This window comes from Sciurus vulgaris (assembly GCF_902686455.1).
Source record: "Sciurus vulgaris genome assembly, chromosome: 4".
Classification (NCBI taxonomy): domain Eukaryota; kingdom Metazoa; phylum Chordata; class Mammalia; order Rodentia; family Sciuridae; genus Sciurus; species Sciurus vulgaris.
Genome location: NC_136464.1, coordinates 138,860,568 through 138,887,265, shown reverse-complemented (window position 1 = coordinate 138,887,265; position 26,698 = coordinate 138,860,568). Strand labels below are relative to the sequence as shown.

Here is a 26,698-nt window from a genome sequence, read left to right as displayed (position 1 = left end):
TAATGCATATAAAGAGGAAAATAATGATTACTTGTAATTGTAAGTTATAAAGCCCTTCTTTCCCATTACAGGAATTTCCCGCCTCCCAACCACTTGTCAATCTGTGCTCTGCCCGCCTCTTACTTCATAGGAATTTCTGGCTTATGCTGCCGCCATCTTGCTGCCTCCCACGTTATGTTCTAACATGTTATTGGTCCATCAGTCAGCCTGCAAGAATTCTCCTCCCGATTGGTTCCTCCCAGCCCACGAAATTCCAATATCTGGGAGAAGCCATATGCCATCTTTTCTTCTTTTTCTTCCCTTCTCCACCCCACCCCCCCAGCGGATGTGAATTGTCCGCCTAAAATAAAGTCCCTTGTGTGAGATCTCGTGTCTGCGGAGTGTTTTTCTGGGAGCTATCATGGAGCCACAACTGCCCCTAACAGTAATTCTACTGGACTTTTAAATATATATGCATTTTTAAATTTTTTAATTTATTTTTCAGTAGTGGGAATTGAACCCAGGGCCTAGCACATGCTAGGCAAGCACTCTACCACTGAGCCACATTTTTAGTCCTGCATTTTTTTGAAATGGAATAATGTGCTGGGTTTTCAAAACATGTTCCTGAAATTAATGATATATCACAACATCATTATCATTACATTAGGGTAAAATTTCCCTAATGTTAACTACTCAGCAATTGACCTTGATCCTGGATAGCCCCCAAAATTCAACTACTTGAGAGAATTACCCTAATGTTAGGGTAATTGGCTTATTGCTTACCTCAAGAGTTTATTATTATCACATTCAAATGTGAATATCTTTGCATGTGCATAAACATAGATCACATTATTTTCTTTCTTTCAAAATTTAGAAGAGGAAGCAGTATTTATAGTTTCAAGAATAGTTTTGGATTTTTTAGAATGGTTTTGTATTTTTTGTTTGTTTTGTTTTGTTTTTAGTACTAGGGATTGAACCCAGCAGCACTTAACCACTGAGCCACATCTCAATCCCTATTTTGTATTCTATTTAGAGACGGGGTCTCCCTGAGTTGCTTAGGGCCTCTCTAAGTTGCTGGCAAACCTCTACCTCCCCAGCCAGGGGGATTATAGGTGTGTACCACCATGCATGGCTCAAGAATTAGTTTTTGTAAAGTTTTTTTTAAGTTGAGGAATAACGCACATAAAGTGCATAAAGTTTCATACATATCTCAATAAACTTTTATATATTTAAGTGTCTTAGTCTACTTGGATAATCATAAGAAAATAACACAGCCTGGTGGTTTTAAAAACAGAAATTAGTTTCTCACAGTATTGGAGGCTGAGAAGTCTAAGATCAAGGTAAAAAACAGCAAGGTGCCTTCTCTTGGCTTTTAGGTGCCCACTTTCTCCTGTGCTCATGTGACATTTCTGTGTGAGCAGGAGGACTGACAAAACTCGTGTCTCTTTTCAGAAGACACTAACCCTACTGCATCAGAGCTCCACCCTTATAACTTCATTTAACTTTAAACATCTCCTTGAAGGTCCTATCTTCAATACAGTCACATGGGGGATAGGGCTTCAGCATACAAATTTTGAATATATACACAAATAATACGACTAAGAACAATTCAGTCAAAGGAAAGCTTTCAAAGCCTTTTTAAAGACATTTTTGGCAAAAAAAAATTTACATGCACTTCATTTAAATTTTTATATTTAATTGACATAATTGTGCACATTTATGGGGTGCAGTATGATATTTCAATACATATATACGATGAATAATGTTAGGGTAACTGACTTATCACTTACCTCAAGAGTTTATTATTTGTGTTGGGAACACTCAACATCTTCTCTAAGAGCTATTTTGAAATATATAATCATAACATCCCTAAAGTATAGTGGACTGTAAAATACCATGTCCCTGAATGCCTACTTTCTGCTCCTGAACACCTCACCAAGTTAAGGGAACAATTAGAGCGAGTCTGGGATGGAAAGTCCAGATATGTATTATCTTAAAGGACAAAGGTTTTCATGCACACTGGGAATTAGGACAAGTTAGTGTTATCCAGTGTCACTTGTCCAGTTAGCCGCCACTGGACAAAACACTGGAAAAGAGAAGAGACCCTGTGTGCACATGAGGGATGGTGGTGCTATCTGTCAGCCTATCACCACTAAACTCTTCTTGGAGCAGGTATTGATCTTTTGTAGGCTTTCCCTTGTAAATCATCTTTCCCATGCTGACTCTGGGCACTTTCTTTGGCCTATCTGCAATCTACCCCACTGCTGTGGCACAACTGGGTTGTGGACGAAATTGCAATCAGAAATATGCTATAGGACATTAGAAATTATTTTTCCTATCCAGCTGCACATCTATGCCCATTCACCCTCCTCTCTCCAGCAAACCTGTGCCAAACTTCCCAGCTTCTCGTAACCACTATTCTATTCTCTACTTCCATGAGAAAGGCTTACTTTTTAAGAATAAAGCTTTACATATAATACTTAATTATATAGCCTCATACACAAATCAAAGAATTAAAGGACTTTCTTAAATAAGAAATGGCTGGGCGCAGTGATGCATGCCTGTAATCCCAGCGACTTGTGAGGCTGAAGCAGGAGGATCACAAGTTCAAGGCCAGCTTCAGCAACTTAGTGAGGACCTCAGCAATTTAGTGAGATCCTTCCTATCTTAAAATAAAAAAATAAAAAGGATTGCGGATGTAGCTCAGTGGTAAAGCAACTCTGGGATGGATTCCTTGTACCCACCCTCACCCCCAAATAATAATTTAGGAGAATGACTTATATAGAATTTGAAATGGATTCTGTGTTGGAACATAAGTTCCATGTGGGCAAAAATATTTTTGTTTGTTTTTTTTGAACCAGGGATGGAATCCAAGGGTACTTAACCACTAAGTCACATTCCCAGCCCTTTCGATTTTTTTTTTTTTTTTTTTTTTTTTTTAGACAGGGTCTCACTAGATTGCTGAGGCTGGCTTTGAACCTGTGATCATCCTGCTTCAGCCTCCTGAACTGCTGGGATTACAGGCTTGAGCCACCACACATATTTGTTTTTTCCATTCATTGCCAAATCCCCATACCTTGAACAGTGAATAGCACAAAAGTGGTGTTTAATATTTATTGAATGAATAACTGAAAGTTTTCTCTTTTCTAATTTCTATTTCATTTTATTTTGGAGGGGGGAAGCAATCATGTCAGAGTTTAGGAACCACAGATTATTTAACAGGTTGCTTTGCCTGAATCTCTGCTCTAATATTTATTAAGTCTTTTACCTTGTACTTGAGGGTTTTTACTTAAGCCTTCTGTGCCTTAATTTTCTCTTTTCCAAAGTGAATATTTTAAGATTGTTATGAGTAGTAAATGAATTAATAGGTTTAAACCATTTGGAAAAGTATCTAGTACGTAGTAGGTAGAAGTAGTTACCTTTAAGAAAGAAACAAATGCTCCATTTTATTTTGCATTTATGGATAATTCTCTTTATTATGCGGGTGATCATAAATTTAAAAAAATCTTCTGAATTCAGTAATGTGGGGTATTTTTCATCTTTCCTTTTCATAAAGAAAAATGGAGGCACAGAAATCAAATGATTTGTAAGTGTGATAGCCAAAGATTATATCTCATTGAAATATTCAAAGTATGATAATATGTTTACATTTTCTTGGAATTGTTTTATTGAACGTTAAAATTATTTAATCGGTGGTTTATAAGCTATGAACATTGGTTTAGCCCCTGAATTCCATATGTGCATTCAACTTTACAGTTATTACCTTGTGGAGATACAGATAGATAGATATAGTTACCTATCTTTTGGATCCTGTTGTGGATATTTTCTCAAGCAATGGGAGTGGAAATACAGCAATTAGCATACAGAAACTCTTAAATTTTGGATGATAAAAAGGGCTTACTCATAAAAAAAATTAGAAACCACTATTTCAGGGGTTCCTAACATATACACAAATTCTTGTAATTTCACTTATAACATATTGTGAATCCTAAACTCTTAGAACAGAGACCATCTCTCTCTCTCTCTCTTTTTTTTTTTTTCCGGTGCTGGGAATTGAACAAGCACTCTACCAACTTAGCTCTATCCCCAGCCCCCATCTCTCTTTTTGGTTTGCACAGGCCTGTGAAAATCAAAGCTTCTCCACCTTTGGCTCAAGGTTAGGAGTGGGAGTGGCGAGGGACCTGCCGCAGGACAAACTACAACTCCCAGGATTCCTTGGCGGAAGCCCCTCGGATCCCGGGAGACTACAACTCCCAGGATTCCTTGGTGGAAGCCCCTCGGATCCTGGGAGTTGTGGTTCATTCTCCTCTCTGACCCTCCTCCCTTTCACCATTGGAACACATTTATCTCACTCCGGATAAATAAAGCACGTTTCATCTCCGAAAGATTTCTTTCTCGCTTTGTCATTTCTCTCATTCTAGCTCACTGTTAGGGACGCCCAAGAACTACTCTGTAGAAAGGTCCAGACCGAGGAGGAGCCCGGAGCAAGTGTCAACCCGGAAGGAGTGAACCGGAAAGTGAAAGTGATCCCGGGTGTGACCAGCTGAACTGTGGAGGGTCACGGAAGGTTCCACCTCAGTAAGGAAAGCTAATGACCTCTTTTACTTTTCATAGGTGTTCACAATTCTTTACGGATCTAACCGGGACTCATTTTTCCCGTCCGCCTTCCGGTGGTGCCTTCCTGTGGAATGGCTCCACAACGGTGATTTGCACAGTGTGGTTTGCAAGTGCCGCTTTTGCGCCGGCTTACCGTCACTTTGGACATACTAACGCTGAGAAGCGCTTTTAAAATGTCAGACTCCCACCATTATTTTGGGTGCTAGAGAAATTTTGCTCGAATCAGGTATAGATGATCCTAGAGAAAAAAATATCTTGATTTTAACCCGTAACTTGGAGGTTCATGACCTTGAGAGTTTTTCTGCTGTTCCTAAAATGGAAATTTTAGCTAGAATATTACCAAAAATACTTGTCATCCTTTTATTTTTTTCACTATCAAATGGACTCACTCCGATGAGCTTGGGATGCACAGAAACTGCTGGAGGAGTGATAGATCTGTGACCCTGAGCCTTGGTGCATGCTTCCACAACCCATTTCCAAATGTGATTCAGTATAATCAATAGAACCCTAAATGATGAATATTTTAGAGACATTCTGAATAGTTTATTTCCTAAGCAATAATGCTGTTAACAGTTTTAGGTCAAATGTGTGAAATGCACCTCCTATCTGGAGATGGTGACAAAATTTAACCCTTATTTCAATCTTGAATCTTAGAATTTTAGAGGCAAGCTGTTTTTCTTAAAACACTTTATATTTTACCTTTCTTTTCTTTTTGGGTACTGGGGATTTAACCCAGGGGCACTCAACTCCTGAGCTACATCCCCAGCCCTTTATATTTTTTATTTTGAGACAGTGTCTTGCTAAGTTGCTGAGGTTAGCCTTGAACTTGTCATCCACCTGACTCAGCCTCCCAAGTCTCTGGGATTATAGGCATGTGCCATTGCACCCAGCTCTTTTCTCTTTCTTACTCAAAATCATTGTGTACTCTTGTTAGCTCTTGATTATCTCTGTTTGAGGGAAGGAGAACAGATAATTATTGTACATAGTCAATTTCTACTAACCTATAATTTTTTAAAGTAACCTTGTTTTAAATTTTGAAAGTAATATGTGCTATCTATGTAGAAGACTTGGAAAAGTGGAAATCAAGCAAAAGGTACCTAATCTGTAGATGATCATCTTATTAACATTTTGGTATGCCTGGCTTTGGTTTTCTTTTTAAAAAATACTTTCATACTTCCAGTAGGGTTTTTCCCCATGTTTTATTATTTTTGAAAACACAATTGAATTTATATTGTTTTGTGTTCTGCTTTTTTTCACTTATCGTCATTGTCCCTTTTTCACCAGACCTACTTCCTTGTTCTCTTAATATTAAAGTTTTCTTCTTAAGGATCTCAGTTAAAAGTGACTGCTAAATCGAGAATGAAAAAGCATTAATCTTGGAATTTCAGCCTGCATTCAGATACCAGCTCTATCTTTATCCAGAGTGAATAGTCACAATAAAGGTATCTGAATTTGTAGGACCTCTCAAAGCCTAAAATTAAAGAATTAGACAATAATATTTAAACTTTAAAAATCTGTAACCATGAACCACCTAAAGTTTGCCCAATTATTTTGTAGTTTCCAAATGTTTTTTGACACACAGTTTTTGATCCTGGATAGTTTCTAGAAAATAGCTAATTTAGCCCATTTTGTTAGTATATTTGTTAGTTATACTCCTACTCATTTGCATTCTTTAATCATATATGTTGGGTGGGGGTGGAAAACAATTGTGTTTTCATTTATTTTATTCAGAAGTTTGAAGAATTCTTGTGAGTTATTGAACTTTGGGGCTGTGTTTTGAGCTGGCTGATTCAGTAAGCTAAGCAAGATTTATTTAAAGTTCCAACTTTATTGTGCCATATATCTTTAGAGTTTATTTTTCTTTTCAGGTTGTGTTTATTGTATTTCAGATGCTGAAATGAATCGTCACCTGTGTGTTTGGCTTTTTAGACATACATCTCTTAATGCTTATTCCCAGCATCACCTACACCTTCATTCTCATCACTTTAGACAGATACATCTCCATTCAGAGCCCTGGGTTCTTAGACAAAATAGGAATCACATTTTCCATTGTCTGTTAAGTAAGAATTGGTCCAGGAGATACTGTCATCAAGATACCAGAATGCTCTGGAAGCATAACGCACTACAGAAATATATGGAAGACTTAAATAAGGAGTATCAAGCACTTGGTCAGTGTTTACAGGATAACTCTTTGAATGAAAGGGACCAAAGGTCCTTGAACCAAAGGCATGCTGAGTTGGCACCACTTGCAGCCATTTGCCAAGAAATTCAGGAGACTGAACAAGCAATTAAAGAATTAGAATCAATGTGTAAAAGTAAGTAAAAGCTATATGTATATAAGTACGGGATTGGCTAAGTTAAAGCTTTAATGAACTATATGGTTTTTTTATTTCTATTTTTTTAGTTGTAGATGGACACAATATCTTTATTTTATTTATGTGGTGCTGAGCATCGAACCCAGTGCCCCATGCATGTGAGGCAAGTGCTGTACCACCGAGCCACAACCACAGATCTGAGCTATATCTTTTTTTAGTTACTTACAAGCAGTAAGCCCTATGTTTGGCAAGAAAAGAACTCTGTATTTAACAGTATTTGACACGTTTCAGCTACTAATGATTACTAAGAGATTAGGCTCCTTAAGGTACTTGCTAAGAAGTCTCCACCCCTGATCTCACACTCTGTTCCTCAAGGACAGGACCTGAGTCTTATTTTTATATCTCCTGTACCAATCATAGGATATAATAAACTCCCAAATACTTATTGAGCTAATAAAATTGAATTGGATTGGATTTTACAGATTTATAGCAAAAAATAAGAGGCCACACAAATAACTTTATGTGATTAGAAAAGAGAAAGTTTTCCTGATACCTTTGAACCAGGAGGTATTTGTAGAGTTATGTCAGCCTGGTTTCCACTTGTGGTGTATGTGCACAAAGTGATATCAATAGTGACATTACAGTTCTGCAGCAGATGATTTACAATTAGAAATAGCTCAGAAGACACCTTAACCAGGACGCTCTCCTGAAGTGCTGAAATCTGGTCACACCACTTCATTTGTGTCCCATGACACAATGGCATTCTCTTTATCACATACTATGATTGTGTACATGTGTCCATCTTTCCCAGACTGACCCCCTTGAGGCTTGGAACCATGAAAATGTGAATGAGGCACAGAATCCCCATCAGATTAAAGACTTCTGTGACTAGAGAAGAATTTTATAATGTGCCTTTTCTCTTTTGTAATTATTTCTTCATGCCTATTTTCTTCCTTATAATTATTGAGAGTCAAAAATTTCTACCTTAGTGTGCAACTACCACAACTGATTCATGCTTAACATCTAAAGTGGTGGAGTCAAAGGTCATGGGATTCACCATACTTTGCCATTATATCGTTGTTATCTTGTTTTGCTAGAGTTCCATGATTTAACTTTCTGCTGTTGAGATATATGAAAAGGACCATTGTTTTCATGTAGCACAGGTTACAAAGCTATATTTTATTTGACCCACATAGCGTTTTTTTAAAAATGTGCTAGATGTGAGTGTGTCAAGAGATCTCAAGAATTCTTATGACTGACTTTTCTTGAACAAAGGGGTTCCAGCCACTGCTGGAACCACATCAGAGTGTTGAGTTATGGCTACCACCTTCAAACAGAAATGCTCACCCCAGTTGGCTCCAAAACTTAACCTTATTTTGGTTTATATTTAGTTAGCTGGGTTTTTTAAAAACCTGTGTAGTTAATCACTATTTTCTATTATAGACATTCAAATCACAGTCTTTGGAAGTGTGGTCAATATGCTTAGCAAAACTTATTGACATTTTCCAAATATTCTTCCTAATTGAAGTAAAACTTAGTAGACAAAAGATGAGGTGACTATTTAAACTTTGTCTATTTAAAAACTTTACCATAATTCCTGCTTGCTTTTAGGTCTAAATAAACAAGATGAAAAGCAATTACAAGAACTTGCATTGGAAGAAAGGCAAATCATTGACCAAAAAATCAACATGCTGTACAGTGAGGTATGTTTTTGGAAGTAGACTAATCTCAATAATGTTAACATTAAGAAATACTCCTCCTGCTAGACTATGGGTTGGTGCTCAAAGTATCTCTCAAACACTGGTCTTTTAAGTGTTCTCTTATGATAAGTAATTATGCTGGATTTAGTGCTGGGATATGTTGTAGAATGAGATCAAAGTGATTGGAATGTCAAGGAATAAAACAAAGACACCCAGAGCAAAAATAAATAAGTAAAAGCTGCATTTGTTAACTTGTCAGGCAAGAGAAGACATGCTGGTATAGAAATTTAGTTACCATGGGGAACTGTCAGGGATTTTTAATGTTGAAAGGAGAAGGGATGGGTTCATATTGGAAATTTGCACTCTGGATAGAATGGAACAAATCTAAGGGCAAAGAGACAGTTGGTTAATACAGTTTTTTAGTTAGGTTTAGTAAGTCTTTAGCCTCTCAAGGTTCATGATATGTCAGTCTCAGCTGGTGTCTCCTAGACAATAAAGGGAGATTTTTCTTTCAAAGGTGGTTTCTTTTTCTTCTAACTCAGTGGATGGTTTGTCTACAAAGACAGTGAAGAATACAGCACTATGTATCAGATTTCCCTTTGTCATATCATATTTGCCATCATCTTACCTTCAGCATCCTTACTCTGAGAATCCAGAAGAATGGCTTTTTCAGGGGTTGGAGGAGCAAAGTAGAAGTATCAGTTATTTTCATCACCAATTTAACCAGTTAATCAAAGGCAAAAGTAATGTATCTGATCCTCAGTTTAATATTCTCTCTCATAGACTATATCATTTCTAGCAGAGGTGGAGTATTTCAGAAATTGGCAGTAGGGAAAGTCATGACATGTAGGTACTTTTAATTTGACTTAACAGATCTTTTAATAATAAGGAAATTTCTTTCCTTTTATCCTAAGAAGAAAGTTGATTACTTTCTTTATTCGGAACCCACTTTTTTTTTTTCTTGTTATGGCTTAGAAACTCTTTTGAGTTTCATCTCAGGATTCTTCAACCTAGTATTTAAAGAGTGTCCTCACTGAGAAGGCAAGGCATGACATGGTGTCCACTGACACAGCAGGGGAGAATATGCAATCATATATATGTATTTATCCCAAATGAGAACTTTGAAAACCTTGTTTTATTCATTAGATGAAAGAAGCTACTGTTCAGAACTAATAATTAGAGGCAAAATCTGAAGAAAATTGAATGGAACACTCTGGTCTTTGATCTACACTTCTACCTTCTAGAAAATTAATCTGATAGCATTGCAGAATATGTGGACAAGTAACTTCATTGTTAACATGAACTGATCACCTGTTTTAGTCTAATTAGATTTACTTATTATCCCATTTTAGAACTAACCTCCTGGGGATGCTATATAATTTTATTACTTATGGATTTTTTTAAAGATTTAAGGGCTTTTATCTAAGTTCAAGTAATAATAATATACCGAGGAAAATCTTTTCCAGCTTTTTCAGAGTCTTGTGCCAAAAGAGAAATATGACCAAAATGATGTTATTTTAGAAGTGACATCTGGAAGAACTACTGGAGGTCAGTAAAATAATGTTATTATAAATGACCTAAAAAACTCTCGAAGTTTACCTTGATTTGATAACACTGTAACATTTAAAGTTCATTAAATGTGTTTTATCTTTGGAAGTAGTTACTCCTCGTTTCCTAAGGGACTCTTACCTAAGGATAGTTCTCTTCAAAAACTTTGTGCTGACTAAATGTTTTTTGTGTTTTCTTATAGGTGATATCTGCCAACAATTTACCCGAGAAATATTTGACATGTACCAGAACTATTCACACTATAAACACTGGAAATTTGAACTTCTGAATTATACACCAGCAGATTATGGTAGGCATATTTGAAGATTTTTCAAAATTATAATCATGAAGATGCTGAAAATTATATTACATCTGATATTGATTAGAACCATGTTATCCTGTTTTAAAAAACATGTGATCTGTTATTTATTAAATACTGTGACACAGACTTACAACAGTAGAGTAGAGAAGAGTTCTTAAATGGGAGAAGAGAGCAGAAAGGATGAAGCATCCTTCTGAGAAAGAATATTAAAGAAAATTTTCCTGGGCAGAATAGATATCTACCTTGCCTTAAAATCATTGCTTTCTGTTAGTACTCTACCACTGAACTTCATTCCCAGTCCTATTTATTTAGAAACAGGGCCTACCTAAGTTACCCGGGCTACCCTCAAATTTGCGATCCTATTGCCTCAGTCTCCTGAATAGCTGGGATGACAGACATGTACTAAACCTGGTCAAACTAAAAGCATACTAAAGTTTTTACTCTAAAAGAGTTTTGTCAATTACATAATAGGATCAGAAAATCTTATCAATATAGACTGTCTAATGATGTGTTAGAATTTTATGGGAGTGCAGAAAAAGTCATTTGTCTTTATTTTTAAGAAACTTCCATTGTAATTGAACTAATAAAAATTATACAACATGATGAATCTAACAGTGCAAGACCTTACACTTCAAATATTCAAATATGTTAACTTAGAACATCTAATACTCTTTTCTGTTTTAGTCCATCTGAATATTTTTGTATTCTTGATTACATGGTGCTGTACCATAGTAGACAGAAAGATTATCAGTACTAAACCACAGACTCAAAGTAGGGAAAGAGTATTAATTTAATTTAAAAGTAGAGGGAAATGAAATCCAAGTACTACACATAAGTAAGTTGTACTTGGTATAGATTTTAAATACAACCAGAGGTTGGGAAAGGGAAATACCAATAGCAGAAAGAATGACCTGCCTGAGCAACAGCATGGTGGTAGGAAAGACTTTGGTTTGTGGGTAGGACAATGAGGAGGCCAGTTTACTGGCAGCATATTTAATGAGATGTAATAGCTGAAATGGATTTGAGTAGATGGGTTTTGGACAGCCTTGAAAGCTGAACAAGCCTTGATTGATAGGGAATAAGGAGCTGTTGAAGAATCAGTATGAAGCAGGTGGGTGGCACACACCTGTAATCCCAGCTACTTGGGACTCTAAGGCAGGAGAATCACAATTTTGAGGCCAGTCTGGTCAGCTTAGCAAGACCCTTTCTCAAAATAAAAATAAAAAAAGATAGGGAGGTAGGGGAGGTGGCTCGGTGATAGAGCACTTGCCCAGCATGCACAAGGCCCTGAGTTCAATCCCCAGTACCAATAAACAAAAAACAAACAAAAAAGAATCAATATGAATATGGTTTGATAAAATACAAATTTGGAGAAGATTCTTTTGACAAGAGTTTGAAGGATGGGTTGAAGAGGCTACATTTAAGGCAGCCTGCAAAGTAATCCAGACATGACTAAGAGTTAGAATTAAGAGTAGGGATAGTTAGGCAAATTTGGTAACTAACTGGATACAAGAAGGGCTATTACTCCTCTAGCATGTCCTGTGTGTAAAACCTCACCACTCTGATCCTCACAATCTGTGGGATAGATACTATTAATCTCATTTTACAGATGAAGATGTGGGTTTGGAGAGTAAGTAAATAATCCAGGATCACACAATAAGTAATGGTAATACTGGGATTAAATTCAGGTCTTTCTGCTCTGGAACCACACTACAGCCCATTATTTTCCTCTGATAGAGATGAGCCACAGGGATTCTAATCTTTTTAGCTGGGGAGATTGTGTTCATTCTACTGAATGAAGTTGAAGATAGATAACAAGAACCCATTCTGGAAGAATAATGTTGAATGGTTTTTCTTCTTGTGGTGGTTGTTGTTTTGGTTCTGGGGATTGAACCCAGGGTTTGCAGATGCTCGACAAGTTTTCTACCATGGAGCTACATTCCCCAGTCACTGATGAGTGGTTTTTGAATTAAGTTTTGAATATAGCATCCATTTAGAAATATCCAGTAAATGCTAAATTGTGTACAGAGCTATTGTGAGAACAGAATTCAGGAGACATATTTGATAGTTATTAGCACAGAGTTTATGTCTAATTCTAAGAGAATAAGTGAGGGAGAATCTATAGAGGGGGAACATTTAGGGCACCAGGCTTTGGGGAATACCCACATTGAAAAAGAGAATAGTAGGTAAAAGAAATAGAGAGGTCAGATACACAGGAAAAGGATGAGGACAGTATAGCATTATGGAGGAAAAAGCAGAAAGTTTGAAAGAGATAATCAGAGGCAGTAGCATTCTAAAGAGAAGATGGTGGGAAGTGTCATCAGTGACCTCTGAGATGTGTGTTTTGAATAGAATTTTCAAGAATGAAAGGGAGATGAATGTAGCAACAGAAAGAAAGATTCTGTTCCATGTATGTAGAATAGTTTAAACCATGGTTGGGAAACACTGATTCATTGGCAAAGTAAAAAAAAGATATTTCAACAACTAAAAAGCTCTTTTTAAAAAACATTACTCTAAATATTTCACTTGAATTTCTTTAAAATAAAGACTAAGAATAAACTTACATTCATTGAAATTGTAAAATAATTTTAAAATTGTTATTATAATCAGGAGAAGAAAAAAGATGTGGGTAGGAAATAGAGAAAAGATACCTTACAAAACATGTATGTTAAATCATATATTCTTTTTTTCTTTTTTTAATGTTTAATCAAAATAGGAACTTGGAGGCATCCTCAGAGATTCTGAGGTTGAAAAGAAAAGATTTATTGTAAAATTCATATATTAACTCTTAAGAGTCGTAATTATTTTACTTTACTTTGGGTACAATAGAAACAATACTTAACCATTATATCAGTAGTCTAAACGATTAACTGAAGTTGTGAAAGGAAATGACTCTTGGTTTGTAGTACATGCCTGACTCTGTTATTCTACACACCTAGTATCTAATGAATCGAAATGTTTTCCAAGTTAAAGGGATTTCATGAAATGTGTTGTATTATCTTCTCTACCCCCAACAGATTAATGTTTATAATTTTGTTTTGTTATTATCTACTCATTAGTTGAATTCAGGGAGAGGCCACTTGAAGTGGTGTTGTGATTAATCTTTTGTCTCCAAGAGACATACCTTTTACTATGACTGTGAGAAATAAAATTGTGAAGGGAGCCCTAGCAAAGAGCCTACTGATTACTCTTTATAGGCCACACCTTATAGTGGGAACCTGGGTCCTTGAATTTGGAAACCTATATGCAGTGGGAGTAATTGAATCCAGGGCAGCAGGGACCAAATGGTGTCACTAACCTAAAGGCAAGGTGGGTATAGTTATTGGACAACAGATTCAATGCAGCAGTCAGAACAGTTTGACTCTCACAGACTTATGGCATTGGTCATAGTATTCCTGCAAGAAAATAATAAGAAGTCTATGAATTCTTATGTGTTCTGCATAATATAAAAGTGCTGGGTCATGTGAAGAAAAGTCTAACCAAATCATAAATGCAGAGATTCACAGTCCTTCAGTCAGTTCCCAGACTTGTGCTGGTTTAGAGACCCAAAACTCTTTGAATGAAGAGGAGGATGGATCCCCTTGAAGGAGGAACACTGGTGCACTGCCAAAACTTATACTATTAAGTTTTCTTCCTGCTCCCCAAAAGGGAACTAGCTCATTTTAACAGTTACTGTGCACTGGAGAAAAGGAAATAAATGCTTCCAGGACTACTGGACACTGGATCTGAACTAAATTAATCCAAGGAAATCCAAAACATCACTGTGGTCTACCAGGCAGAGTAGGGGCTTATGGAGGTCAGGTGATCAGTAAATGAGTTTTACTTTAGGTCCATCTCACAGTGGGCCCAGTGGGTTCCCAAACCCATCCTCTGGTTATTTCCCAGTTGCAGAATTCATAATTGGAACGAACTACTCAACAACTGGCAGAATCCCCACATTGGTTCCCTAACTGGTGTAACAAAGGCTATTTATGGTAAGAAAGGCCTAATGGAAGTCATTATAATTGCTGTTACATAAAAAAATAGTAAACCTAATACAGCAGCATATTCCCAGAGGGATCATAGAGATTAGTGCCACCATCAAATACTATACATCTCTCCTATTTGACCTGTATAGAGAACAGATGGGTTTTAGGGAATAATAGTAGATTATCAAAACTTAACTAGGTCATGGCTCCAATTGCAGCTGCTATACCAAATGTAGTTTCATTGTTTAAGCAAATTCAGACATCCCCTGGTACCTCTTAAGCATGTATTGATCTGGCAAATGCCTTTTTATCTCTGTCAATAAGGACCACCAGAAGCAGTTAACTCTCGTATGGCAAGTCCTGCAATACACCTTCACTGCCCTCCCTCAAGAGTATGTCAACTCTCCAGCCCTACAAGCAATTTAGTTTGATAGCCTTTCCTTTCCATGAGATACCATACTGGTCCAGGAGAGCTTGTGATGTAGTTCTAGTTAATACTGATACTTGTCTGTAGCTAAATGTCAGCATCATACTAAATGTTCCATGTATGTTTGTCTTTTTTTCCCTGTCCCCCCCAAAAAACCTTGAATAGTATGTCAAATTTAAGGGTATGTCATATGCCTATGTATTCCTTGAGACACTGCTTACATAGTCTTCAGCATGAATAGCTGAATGCAGTGCTCCAATTTAGTTATATATTATTCTTTACAATTAAGGAAACCAGTGCCTTAACAAGTTAAGTAGCTTGCATGTGGGCACACAGTTCGAATTTGAACTTAGGCAGCCTAACACTGGATCTATTAATTTATATAGGAAAGTTATAACCTTCTCCTTTTCAGCTTATATAAATTCAAATATTGGCATTCAACATGAAGTAAAGGGATGGGAAGAATAATTTTAAAAGTAAAGCATGAGGAGGACTGAGAATGAAGTTTAGTGGTAGGGCACTTGCCTAGCATGAGCAAGGTGCTGAATTCAATCCCAGTTTCACAAACATAAAAAATTAAATTTGTTGTGGCTCTACTGTTTCAGTTCCTGGGTGTCTTTGGTACTGTAACTGTCTTTAAACACTGAATATGATTGTTAAACAATTAAATTTTCCCTGTCTGTTCCCTAAGTGCATGTCAACTTTTTGTGGTACTCAAGATTAATCATAATTTAATCCATTGCTGGAGGAAGACCAGCTATGTTGAACTTATAAATAGACAGTATGTCACTCTTTGATACCTTCTTAAGGCATTTGTAAGGATAATCTAAAACTATACCCAATTTTTGTCTAATGTACTGACTCTGGAAACCAGGTGGGTTAGATTTGACTTCATAGTACTATGTTCTTATTAGAAGCTTATTAGGAAGATGGCTTCAGCCACAGCAACATAGTTTTCAGTCTTTCTGAATCTCTACTTAAACACAGAACAACTCAATAGCAAAACCAAGAATACCAAAATGGCATTCACACTAACACTAGTACAAGGTATCTCTACAAAACCCCCAAATGTAAAAGTGATTTTCTTGGGGTAAGAAATTTTGAGATAATAATAATAAATTATTATTATTATTGGTACCAGGGATTGAACCCAGGGGTATTTATCCACTGAGCCACATGCCCAACCCTTTTTAATTTTTTATCTTTTTTGATAAAAAAGTATCCTGTTACACTTTAGGAAGGGTAATGACAAAGGAATGAAAAAGTAGACCTATAGAGGCTTCCATTGGCCAATGATGGGACAAATTGAACTTCAGTAATAATAATTGCAATTGATTTAAACATGCTAGATGAGTTTGTGCTCTTTGAGTACATGATGATATTTTTAAAAATAATTGGTCATATTCAGAGGATAGAAGGTTCCAATTCATTGTAATGCAGGAAAACACTGGTATATTGGTAAAACTGGTAAAGGGACAGGATAAGCATTTTATCTTGACTGTCATATATAGTTGTATCACTGAGTAATCAAATAGTGGACAAAAAGAAATAGTTCCCTCTCTATAGATATGCTTTTTAATTAAAAAATAAGACAGAGATGATAAAGATTATTTTATAACTCCAAGATGCATTAAGCATCACATCAAAAGACCTTAAAAAGAACATTACATATCTTCTATAATCTTGACAAGGGGCTCAAGCTGATGTCAATCTAGTCTCTGGACCCAGCTACCAAATTGCAGCCAATACAGGGGTCAGCAAAATAGTTAAATTGCACCAAGTGTTTGCAATCTGCAAAACCAGGCTGGTGGAAATTCTGTAGACCAGCAGCCCAAGTTTTTTGTCATAGTTTGGTCCCCCAAAGGCTCAAGTGTTGTTAAAGGCTTAGTGCCCAGCTGGTGGCACTGTTGGGAGGTGGTAGAAACTTGAGGAGGTGCAGCCTTGTTGGAAAAACTAGGTCACTGAAGATAACTCCTAGAAAGGTACGTCTTGTCCCCAGACACTCCCTTCTCCTGTCTGACTTGAAGTGAGCCACTTTATTCCACCACACACTCCTGCTACCTTGATTTTCTACTTTATCTAAAGCCCAAAGCAATGGAGCCTGCCAACCTTGGACTAAAACCAGAAGCCAAAATAAATCTCTCCTTTAAAGTTAATTGAATGATAAACATAGATTAAGAGACTTAAAGATTCTCTTTTTTTTTTTTTCATTCTGGGGATTGAACCCAGATCTTTGTGTATGCTAATACCAGCTTTACCACTGACCTATATAGACCCTCAATTTTTTAAAAAAATTATTATTATTATTGGTACCAGGGATTGAACCCAGGGGTATTTATCCACTGAGCCACATGCCCAACCCTTTTTAATTTTTTATCTTTTTTGAGACAGGGTCTCGCTGAGTTGCTTAGGGCCTTGGCTGAGGCTGGCTTTGAACTTGCAATCCTCTTGCCTCAAGCTTCCCAGTCGCTGGGATTATAGGTGTGCGCCACCATGCCAGGCTCAGTTTTTTTTTTTTTTTAAATGGACAGATTGAGTACCTAGGAATGTACATTTAGGCTATATAATTATAATAAAAGATAAGATGATGGTTATTCACAAGGGAAGTTGAGTTTTAGGAGTTCTTATTGGGTATGTAAGCTTTTTGTCACTGACCAAATACCTAAGAAAAATGAGGAGGAAAGATATTTTGGCATACGGTGTCAGAGGTTTTAGTACATGGTCACTTGGCTCTTTTGCTTGAACCTTTAGGAGGCAGAACATCATGGCAGGGAGCAGGTGGTGGAACAGAGCTCCTTACCTCATGGTGGCCAGGAAACAGAAAGAGCCAAGAAGGGGCCTAGGACAAGATATACCTTTCCAGAGCATGCCCATAGTGACCAGCTTCATCCAATTAGGCCCTTCTTCCTAGTTTCCACTACCTCCCAATAGTCCATTTAATTGTGAATCTGTCAATGGATTAGTCCATTGATGAGGTTAGAGCCCTCATGATCCAATCACTGCTCCAAAACCCCACCTGTAAACATTACTATGTTGGGGACCAAACCTTGAACATAGGAGCCTTCAGGGGATATTCCAGATCCAAACTATAACATGGGGAAACCAGTAAAGTTCTTCTTGACCCAAGTGGTTGTCATTAAGCCATATATTGATTCTTGTGATTTTCTGTATCTGAATATTATTGTATCATAAAAAAGATTTTTAAAAAGCATGTTAGATAAAGACGAGTGAAGCCTAAATCAAGTGGGTGCTGTGACTTACCCATAATTCCAGCTACTCGGAAGACTAAAGCAGGAGGATCACAATTGAGTCCAACCTGGGCAACTTAGTGAGACCCAGTCTCCAAATAAAATCAAAGGACTGGGGATCAGTGATAGAGTGCCCCACATTTAATCCATGATCTCACACACACACACACACACACACACACACACATACACAGAAGCTAAACCTAGGCATTAAGATTTGTGTGTGTGTGTGACATTCTTCCCACTCCACAAGTAAGCTCCAGCTGACTTTCATTAAATTCTTGAAAACTTGGAAGGGCCTATCAAATCATTCAATATCACAAAATTATTGGGTATTCTTTTACATGTGGCATCATATTAGCCTAAGACAACATAACCTAATTCAATGTAGAAAGTGTCTCAGTACTTTTTTCCAATAGTATTTTTTTATCATAAAAGTAAAACTTGTTTCTTATAGAATATTTACAAACAAAAAATATGAAAAGTAAATATAAACCTATTGTTATTCTATTCCCCAGAGATAACCATAAACAGTATTTCGGTGTTTCCTTTTATAAATTGGTATATTTACATTGTGAAAATATACTTTTTTACCTACTTTGTGTTCTCATCTCTGGTTCTATGCTTACATTTAGACCTTAGATTGAGGACATTTAGGATCCTGATCCCTTTCAAAGTAGAATCTGTAAATATTTCTGAATTTTTCTTCCTAGGTGGACTACATCATGCAGCTGCTCGAATTTCTGGTGAAAATGTCTATAAGCATTTGAAGTATGAAGGTGGAATTCACCGAGTTCAGCGAATCCCTGAGGTGGGCCTATCATCAAGGATGCAGCGTATTCACACAGGAACAATGTCAGTCATTGTCCTTCCTCAGCCAGATGAGGTAACCTCACCAGGATATGTTGAAAACTCACTTAATGCAATTAGGTTTTGTGTTTAGAAACTATAAAATCCAACATTGATTGGATTTCATAGTTTCTGAAGGGAAATCTTTCCCCAGGTAAAGTTGCCTCTGCTATCCCTTACTAAGATACTGTGTTTAAAATAGAAGTGACTTCTTTTAAAACTGTATCCACAGAGCTTTTTAAATATTGTTACTTAAGTTTTATGTTAAGAAAAAAATTAATTCCACAGATATTTCAGGGTCAGTAATGTAATATCTGCATGGGGTTTCTACCACAACAAAAACTTTAAACTTTTGTGATCTTTACCTGGAGTCAGCAATTGTTATATTTGCTTGACTCCCATAGATATATTTTTATATCTTTTTTTGGTGAATTATAAAAGATATAGCAGACCCCATAAGATTTACTCTTCAAATATTCCATTTTTATCTCCCAAGAGTGAGGACATTGTCCTATATAAGTACAATATCATCATCTATGAAAATTGCTCATAATTGTGTAATCTTATTTTTATTTTTTACGTTTGCTTATTATTTATTTATTGCCATGTCAGGATCAAACCCAGGGCCTCACACATGCTAGGCAAGCACTCTACCACTGAGCTATACTCCTAGCCCAATTATGTAATATTATCTAAAATCTAGTCCATTTTATAATTTCCGCAGTCAACACAGAAGTATTTTTGTGACTATTTTTTTTAACAGGACTCAGTTGTGTTTCAACACATTGTAATTGTTGTTATATCATTTGAAGTCTGGAGCAGTCTTACATCTTTTTCTCTAACAGCATTGGCTTTTGAACACTTGAAAACTTGGAAGGGCCTGTCAAGTTATTCAACATTGCAACTACTGAATAGTCTGCACTATTTGTCTTATACAGTGTTTTTCATTCTGGATTCATCTTATTTTTTTCTTCGTGGTATTGTTTAACTTGTTTCATTATCCCCTGCTAATACATTAAAAGTAATATCTAAATATTCTGTTCCATTACATTCAGGATATAGGCTTTGAGAAAGAATATTTCATAGGTACATTTAGAGTTATGTTGCATCTTATCAGAAGGCACATATGTCAGATTGTCCCACTTTTAGTTAAGCTTAATTTGAGCATTTAGTTAGGATGGTGGCCACACAAAATACCTCCATTGCAAAAGTCTATATCCATTCCCCTTTGCAATTACTAGGTAATCTCTAGAGTGCATATATCCTGTCCTCAGCAATCTTAGGTCCACAGTTTTCTTTTTCTTTCTTTCTTTTTTTTTTTTTTTGGTACCAGGGATTGAACCCAGGGGTGCTTAACCACTGAGCCACATCCCCATCCCTTTTTATTTTTTATTTTGAGACAGGGTCTCACTAAGTTGCTTAGGGCCTTGCTAAGTTGCTGAGGCTGGCTTTGAATTTAGATTCCTCTGCTGCAGCCTCCCAAGCCACAGGGATCATTACAAACTCTTGATATCAAGTTTTATATACTAACCTCATTATAGATTCATAGATTTATGTTTTAATCCATTCTGTTATTATTCTTCTTGATGTTTATATTATCCTCTATTTGGTGGGTAGTAGCCTTTTTAGGGTACCCATTTTGTCTTTTTTGGAATTGACCCCATCAGTCTTGCTTTGTGGTACTGTTAGTTATACCAGTTCCAGTACTGTCTTGTCTCAGACCTGAAGTTAGCCTGTCCTTTTTATTGGGGAATGTATCCCAGAAGGAGTATTTGGGTACTTGTTGTGCTCATTATTACTAGAGCATTCCAACTTCTAGAATTCCAGTGGACAGAATTAAGAAATATATTTTAAAGTAAGTTTCATACTACCAATTCAAATTTAACATTACATTTACTAATAAAATTAATAAATTTAATAATTCATTAATAAAATTAACATTTTACCCCTTGCTTATTATATTTTGTATTTATATTTACATTTAAGAATAAAAGATCTTTATTTTACTTTGTTTAATTATTTGCTTTATTATACAATATTTTTAAAGTTTCAAAATTATAATACCAGCATTACTAATAGTAAACTCCTGAGTAATGTTTAAGATTTTTGTCCTTAGACTGTATCTCATCAAGAATGTGTAGTCAGAAAACTATCTTCAAAGACCATCACAGTTTTTTCTATGTAGTTGTTACGATAAATATTTTGGTTCTTTTGTTTCTGTTTGTATTTAATTTTAGGATTTGATTTTTGTTTCCTCTTTTGTTTAATTTTATTTTTGGTATATGTAAGCATTTACATGGTTCAAAAATCAAAACCTAGAATTGTTTTTCTACCATTTTATTTCTTCCACCCATTCTTACCTGCCCTTATGTCTTCATATTCTTGAACACTAAACTCATTTGTGTACGTCACTTTTCTAAATGTGGGTCATATTCTCTTACTTAAATTTTAAAATTCTTAGTATGTTTTTAAGTCATTGTTTTTGTGTTCAGAATTCCCCAAGAGTCATTAGGTTTCTATAACATTTGAAGAATATGATATATAACATCCACATGTTAATTATATAACAATATAACTAATTATACTGTAACCACACGAAATGGAGAAATAATCTTTTTAGTGTTTATTGAATTTTAAGGTAGCTTTTACTAGTATATTTTTAGCTGTAGATGGACATAATATCTTTGTTTTATTTATTTTTTTGTGGTTCTGAGAATCGAATACGGTGTCTCCCACATGCTAGGCAAGCGCTCTACCACTGAACCACAACCCCTGTGCTAGTATGTGTTAACAAAAGCTGTATAATCTTTTTCTTCATGTGTAGTCCTCATTTTAGAGGAACATAAAATGAACAAGCAACTTTATTAGTTTACTTTTCAAAGAGAACTTACATTTGTTGTCTGTCACTCATACTAGTGAATATAGAACACAATGTTGGCTTTCCCCTAAAAACAGCATGTATTATTCAGCTTTCTGTCACTGTGACAGGTTACTGAGATTATCAGCTTATAAGAAGGAAAGGTTTATTTTTACGCACAGTTTAGAGCTCCTAGTCCATAATCAATTGGTCCTATTGCCTTTGGGCCTATGGTAAGCCATAATATCATGGTGGGGAATGTGTGGTGGAACAAAGCTACTTATCTCATGGCAGCTAGGAAGCAAAGACAGAGGAAGGGATCAGAGTTTCAATACCCACTTCATGGGCATGCCCCCAGTTACCTAACTTCTACCACTAGGCCCTCCTGTAAAGATTCCACTACTTCCAAGAAGGATGCAGGCTGGGGACCATGCCCTTAACACATGGGTCTTTAGGGGACATTCAAGATTCAAACTATAACAGCATATCTGTTTTAAATACTATTTTAAATACACAAACATATATATGCACACATACACATTTACAAAGGCTACTCTAAGAAATTACCACGAACTTGGGTGGCTTAACACAACAATAATTTATTCCCTTTCAGCTATAGGGGCCAGAATTCTAAAATGAAGGTGACAGCAGGGCCAGGCTCCCTCTGAAGGCTCTGAGGGAGTTCTCCCCTGCTCCTCCAGCTGTAGGTGGTTCCAGGTGTTCTTTGACTTGAAGCTATACAACTCTATAGTTTGAATTCACATGATCTCTCTCCTCTAGTTTTCTCTTGTAAAGATGCTTGACATTGTATTTGGGGCTTATTTGGATAATTCAGTATAACCTCATCTTAATTACATCTGCCAAGACCTTTTTCAAATTAGGTTCAATGAGTCAAAAACATCAACACTTTTTTCTGGGGCGACTTTTCAACCTATTGGTGTGTGCGCGCGCACACACACACACACACACACACACACACACACACCCCAATCATTATTTGCAGTAGTTAGCTCAGTAAAGTTCCAGCAAACATTTAGCAAATACTGAGCCACTGAGGAACAATGGTTCAAGAATTTCCAAATTAATTTTAGGAGCAGTGGTTCAGTATTTGCTAAATTATAATCTTAAATCCTAAAAACAACCCATAGTGTTAGATTCTATTTTCTTTCTTTTACAAAAGAGAAAAGGAGGCTGATGAGTCTAAGTGACTTGTCTGAGGCTTATCCTGGCTGCTCCAGATACTAGAGCTGGGATTTAAACCCTGTTCTAGCAAGGCACCATGGTGAGTGCTTATAGCTCTGATTACCTAGGGGGCTGAAGCAGGAGGATCACTTGAGCCCAGGAGTTCAAGACCAGACTAGGCAACATAGTAAGACCTTGGTTTAAGTAAAAACAAAACAAAACAAACCCCATTTAACTGGCCTCAGATTCAAAGCTTCTTGTACCACACTTCCCTGCCCCCACCCTGTCTGTGTTCTGGTCATCTCTGAGAACTGAAACAAGAAGGTAGAATGTCATCTTGTCTGACCACAGCTGAAAATGTAAGAATATAGAGCAACTCGATTTTTTCAGTGCCCTGTGCATGTCTGCAAAGGACTGTAAAAGTGTTATTGGTATTGACTTGGGGGATGCAAATAAATTTTTTAATAAGCAAGGTATATTTACAAATAGGGATCCATAAATGATGATTTTGAATTAACAAAATATGTGTACCTTTTATATACATTTTGTATGTTCTATATAATATAACTATAGGATGTTAGAGAATGAAATTTTTGAAAGATTGTATATAACTTGGTGATTTCATAACATCCTGTCATTGTTTCATCAAAATAGGGAGCTTGGGTTTTTTTCCTTCGTGTAATTATTTCTTCTTTTAGCTTAATGGCTGTGACTTAACACAAACCAGTTCAGTTTATTTGAAAAATATAAAAATAAATTTAATATTCATGTATTTATGGAGTCTAGAATGTACTTGTTATACCTTTTTCTTCTAGGTAGATGTGAAAGTTGACCCCAAGGATTTGCGAATAGATACTTTTCGAGCCAAAGGAGCAGGAGGGCAGCATGTTAATACAACAGACAGTGCTGTCAGGCTTGTCCACATCCCCACAGGTAAGCAAGTCCCTTTGCTTTTGTGATTTTATCCTTTTTTCACATCTTAACTCTTTAGCACTTGTAAGGAAGTAGTCCTATGTTAGTACCTGGCTCCTGTACAACATCTTTAAAGGTAACACTGGTAATGTGGATCCAGGGTCCTCATTGTGTTTATATTCTTCTTTCATGTGGAAAAGATGTCTCTCTCAAAGGATGCAGATGATGAGCCGACCTATCCAGGGAAGCTGCCTCACAGTATACTGGACAGGTGTGAGCAACCAGAGGGGCTCCAGCCCAAGTACAAATGAAACACAGCAATAGTTTTGTGTACACCACCTCCGTGGGTCTTTTGTCACCTTGTAGGTTGACCACTGTTAGCTCCATGAGATTCAGCTGCATTAATGCTATTATTTTGATTATTGATAATTTTGGTATACTGTGGGATAGTTTTATAGTTCTTAATATGATTTTAAATACATTGCTTGACAATAGGGATACATTTTAAGAAATGCATCATTAGACAATTTTGTCATTGTGCAAACATTATAGAGGTTCACAAACTAAGAGGTCTATGATATCACTAGGCACTATAATTTTATGGGATAACCAGAGTATATATAATCTGTCATTGACCAAAATGCTGTTAGGTGGTGCATTGACTGTATTTCTAACATTTTTAGATTTTAAAAAATTCACTTTTTTGTTTCTTTTCTTTTTAAATTGCTTTTTATATTACACATATGTAGTTTTTTTTTTCTCCTAAAAAGAATCCTGCTGTGTATGGCAGTGCACACCTGTAATTCCAGTGGCTCTGGAGGCTGAGGCAGGACATTCGCAAGTTCAAAGCCAACCTCAGAAACAGTGAGGTGCTAAACAACTCAGAGACCCTGTCTCTAAATAAAATACAAAATAGGGCTGGTGATGTGGCTCAGTGGTTGAGTGCCCCTGAGTTTAATCCCTGGAACCAAAAAAAAAAAAAGAAAAAAAAAAGGAAAAGAAGAAGAAGATGATTCTTTTAGAATACACATAAAAGTAAGATTCAATTCTCATTGCTCAATGAGTAGTCTTTTATTTAATTCTCTTGTTTTCAGTGTCATGCCCATATCTGCCCTCATTTGTACTACTGCCAAGATTGGAAGTTCCCTAATTTAATTCTCCAAAGACTATTTACTCTTGCCTCCTGCAGATTGAGGGAGAGGACTTGAAGATCTACTTGTTATACAGACTGTTTTTACCTCCCAATGCCTCAGCCCTAACTTCTGAAATCCCTGGTGCCTCAATTCCTGAGCCTTTCTGGAAATCACTAGGGTATATTGACTGGTTTCTGGACAGCAGCTCCTTTTATAGGGAGCTGGAGTTCACCTCCTTCCACTTGGCTAAGTCATTTACCATTCTTCCATCCATTAGCTATCTTTATTTGTTGTTTGGGGATTATATATGCCACATAGTTGTATTTCAGATGGAATTTGTGTTTTTGTTTCTTCTTCTTGTTATGTTGTGGGAGAAGAGGTCTAAAGAAGGGTCTGAGGAGCTCCCAGAAAAAAGGGGTAACTTGACTCAGGACCAGCAGGGTTCTTGGTTTACATAACAGAAAAGAATTTCACCATGTAGCCAAGTGCGGTGGCACATGCCTGTAATCCCAGCAGCTCAGGGGGCTAAGGCAGGAGGATCTCAAGTTCAAAGCCAGCCTCAGCAACTTAGCAAGGCCCTAAGCAACTCAGTAAGACCCTGTCTCTAAATAAAAATACAAAAAAGGGATGGGAATGTGGCTCAGTGGTTAAGTGCCCCTGGGTTCAATCCCCAGTACCAAAGAAACGGGGCAATTTCACCATGTGCCATCAGACGCGTAGGCAAAAGGTTTATTTAGGAAAATAGATACATATTCAAAGGAGAATGACGTGATCTCCAGAGCGAAATGCCTTTTGTAAAGCAAAAAATACTCAGTCAAGGGAGAATGTAATCCATTTAAAGAGTGAGAAATATGGTTTTGGGGTTTCTGGCATTTCTTTTAAAGGAACCTTGGTGAGCGTTGGTTATGGGAAGGTAGGAATGTAGTCAGTCTGGTGATCTCAAGATGGTTTCTGGTGGTCTGGTCAGTCTTAGTATCCTCAGACTGACATGGCTCTCATTATCTAATCAGAAGATAGTGCTGAAAAGTCCCCTAAGTTACAGGTTTTTCAAAATATATCTCTTTTATTAAATATTTTTTTATTTGTAGATAGACATAATACCCTTACCTTATATATATATTTTTTAATGTGATTCTGAGGATTGAACCCAGGTCCTGGCGTGTGCTAGGCAAGCACTTTGCCCCTAAGCTACAATCCCAGCCCTTTGTCGTCTCTCTTTACTGTTTCTAAGTGATGTTTTATCTAAAGAACAAGACCTCAATGTAGCAACTATTGTCTGTGTCTCCTGTGTGTCTGTTCTTGTTATTGGGGAGTAACAGGCCTGGAAGAGAGACTGGTTTAGTAGTGACAGGTCAGGATATCTGTGCAGAACTTCTGAATTTGAAATCTTATTTCCCTGACCCTCATTTATGTCTCCTTTCTACCTATTTCTTATTCTTTCTATCCTACCTCAGATGTTTTAGTGATTTTTTTTTTTTTTTTTTTTGTACTAGTAATTGAACTCAGAGGCACTTTATCACTGAGCTACATCCCTGGTCCTTTTTTTCAAAAAATTTTGAGATAGGATCTCATTAAGTTGCTTAGGGCCTCACTAAGTTGTTGAGGCTGGCCTCGAACTTGTGATCCTCCTGCCTTAGCTTC

The 26,698-nt window shown here is 36.6% G+C and overlaps 1 protein-coding gene across 7 annotated transcripts; it reads left to right on the top strand.

The window, feature by feature from the left end:
• Window positions 1-4,299: 4,299 nt before the first annotated feature.
• Window positions 4,300-24,803, top strand: MTRF1 (mitochondrial translation release factor 1). 7 transcript variants are annotated; one of them, XM_079136539.1, is made up of 8 exons: window positions 4,300-4,557; window positions 5,881-6,038; window positions 6,486-6,911; window positions 8,523-8,614; window positions 10,078-10,159; window positions 10,362-10,469; window positions 18,838-19,010; window positions 23,828-24,803. In XM_079136539.1, the coding sequence occupies exons 3-8, from the start codon at window positions 6,494-6,496 to the stop codon at window positions 23,969-23,971; spliced, it is 1,017 nt and encodes a 338-aa protein (XP_078992665.1). In that variant the 5' UTR covers window positions 4,300-4,557; window positions 5,881-6,038; window positions 6,486-6,493; the 3' UTR covers window positions 23,972-24,803. The 7 variants fall into 7 exon arrangements, with proteins under 7 accessions (XP_078992665.1, XP_078992663.1, XP_078992666.1 ...); XM_079136537.1 differs by having other exon boundaries at window positions 6,465-6,911; XM_079136540.1 differs by lacking the exon at window positions 5,881-6,038 and having other exon boundaries at window positions 4,300-4,593.
• Window positions 24,804-26,698: the final 1,895 nt, after the last annotated feature.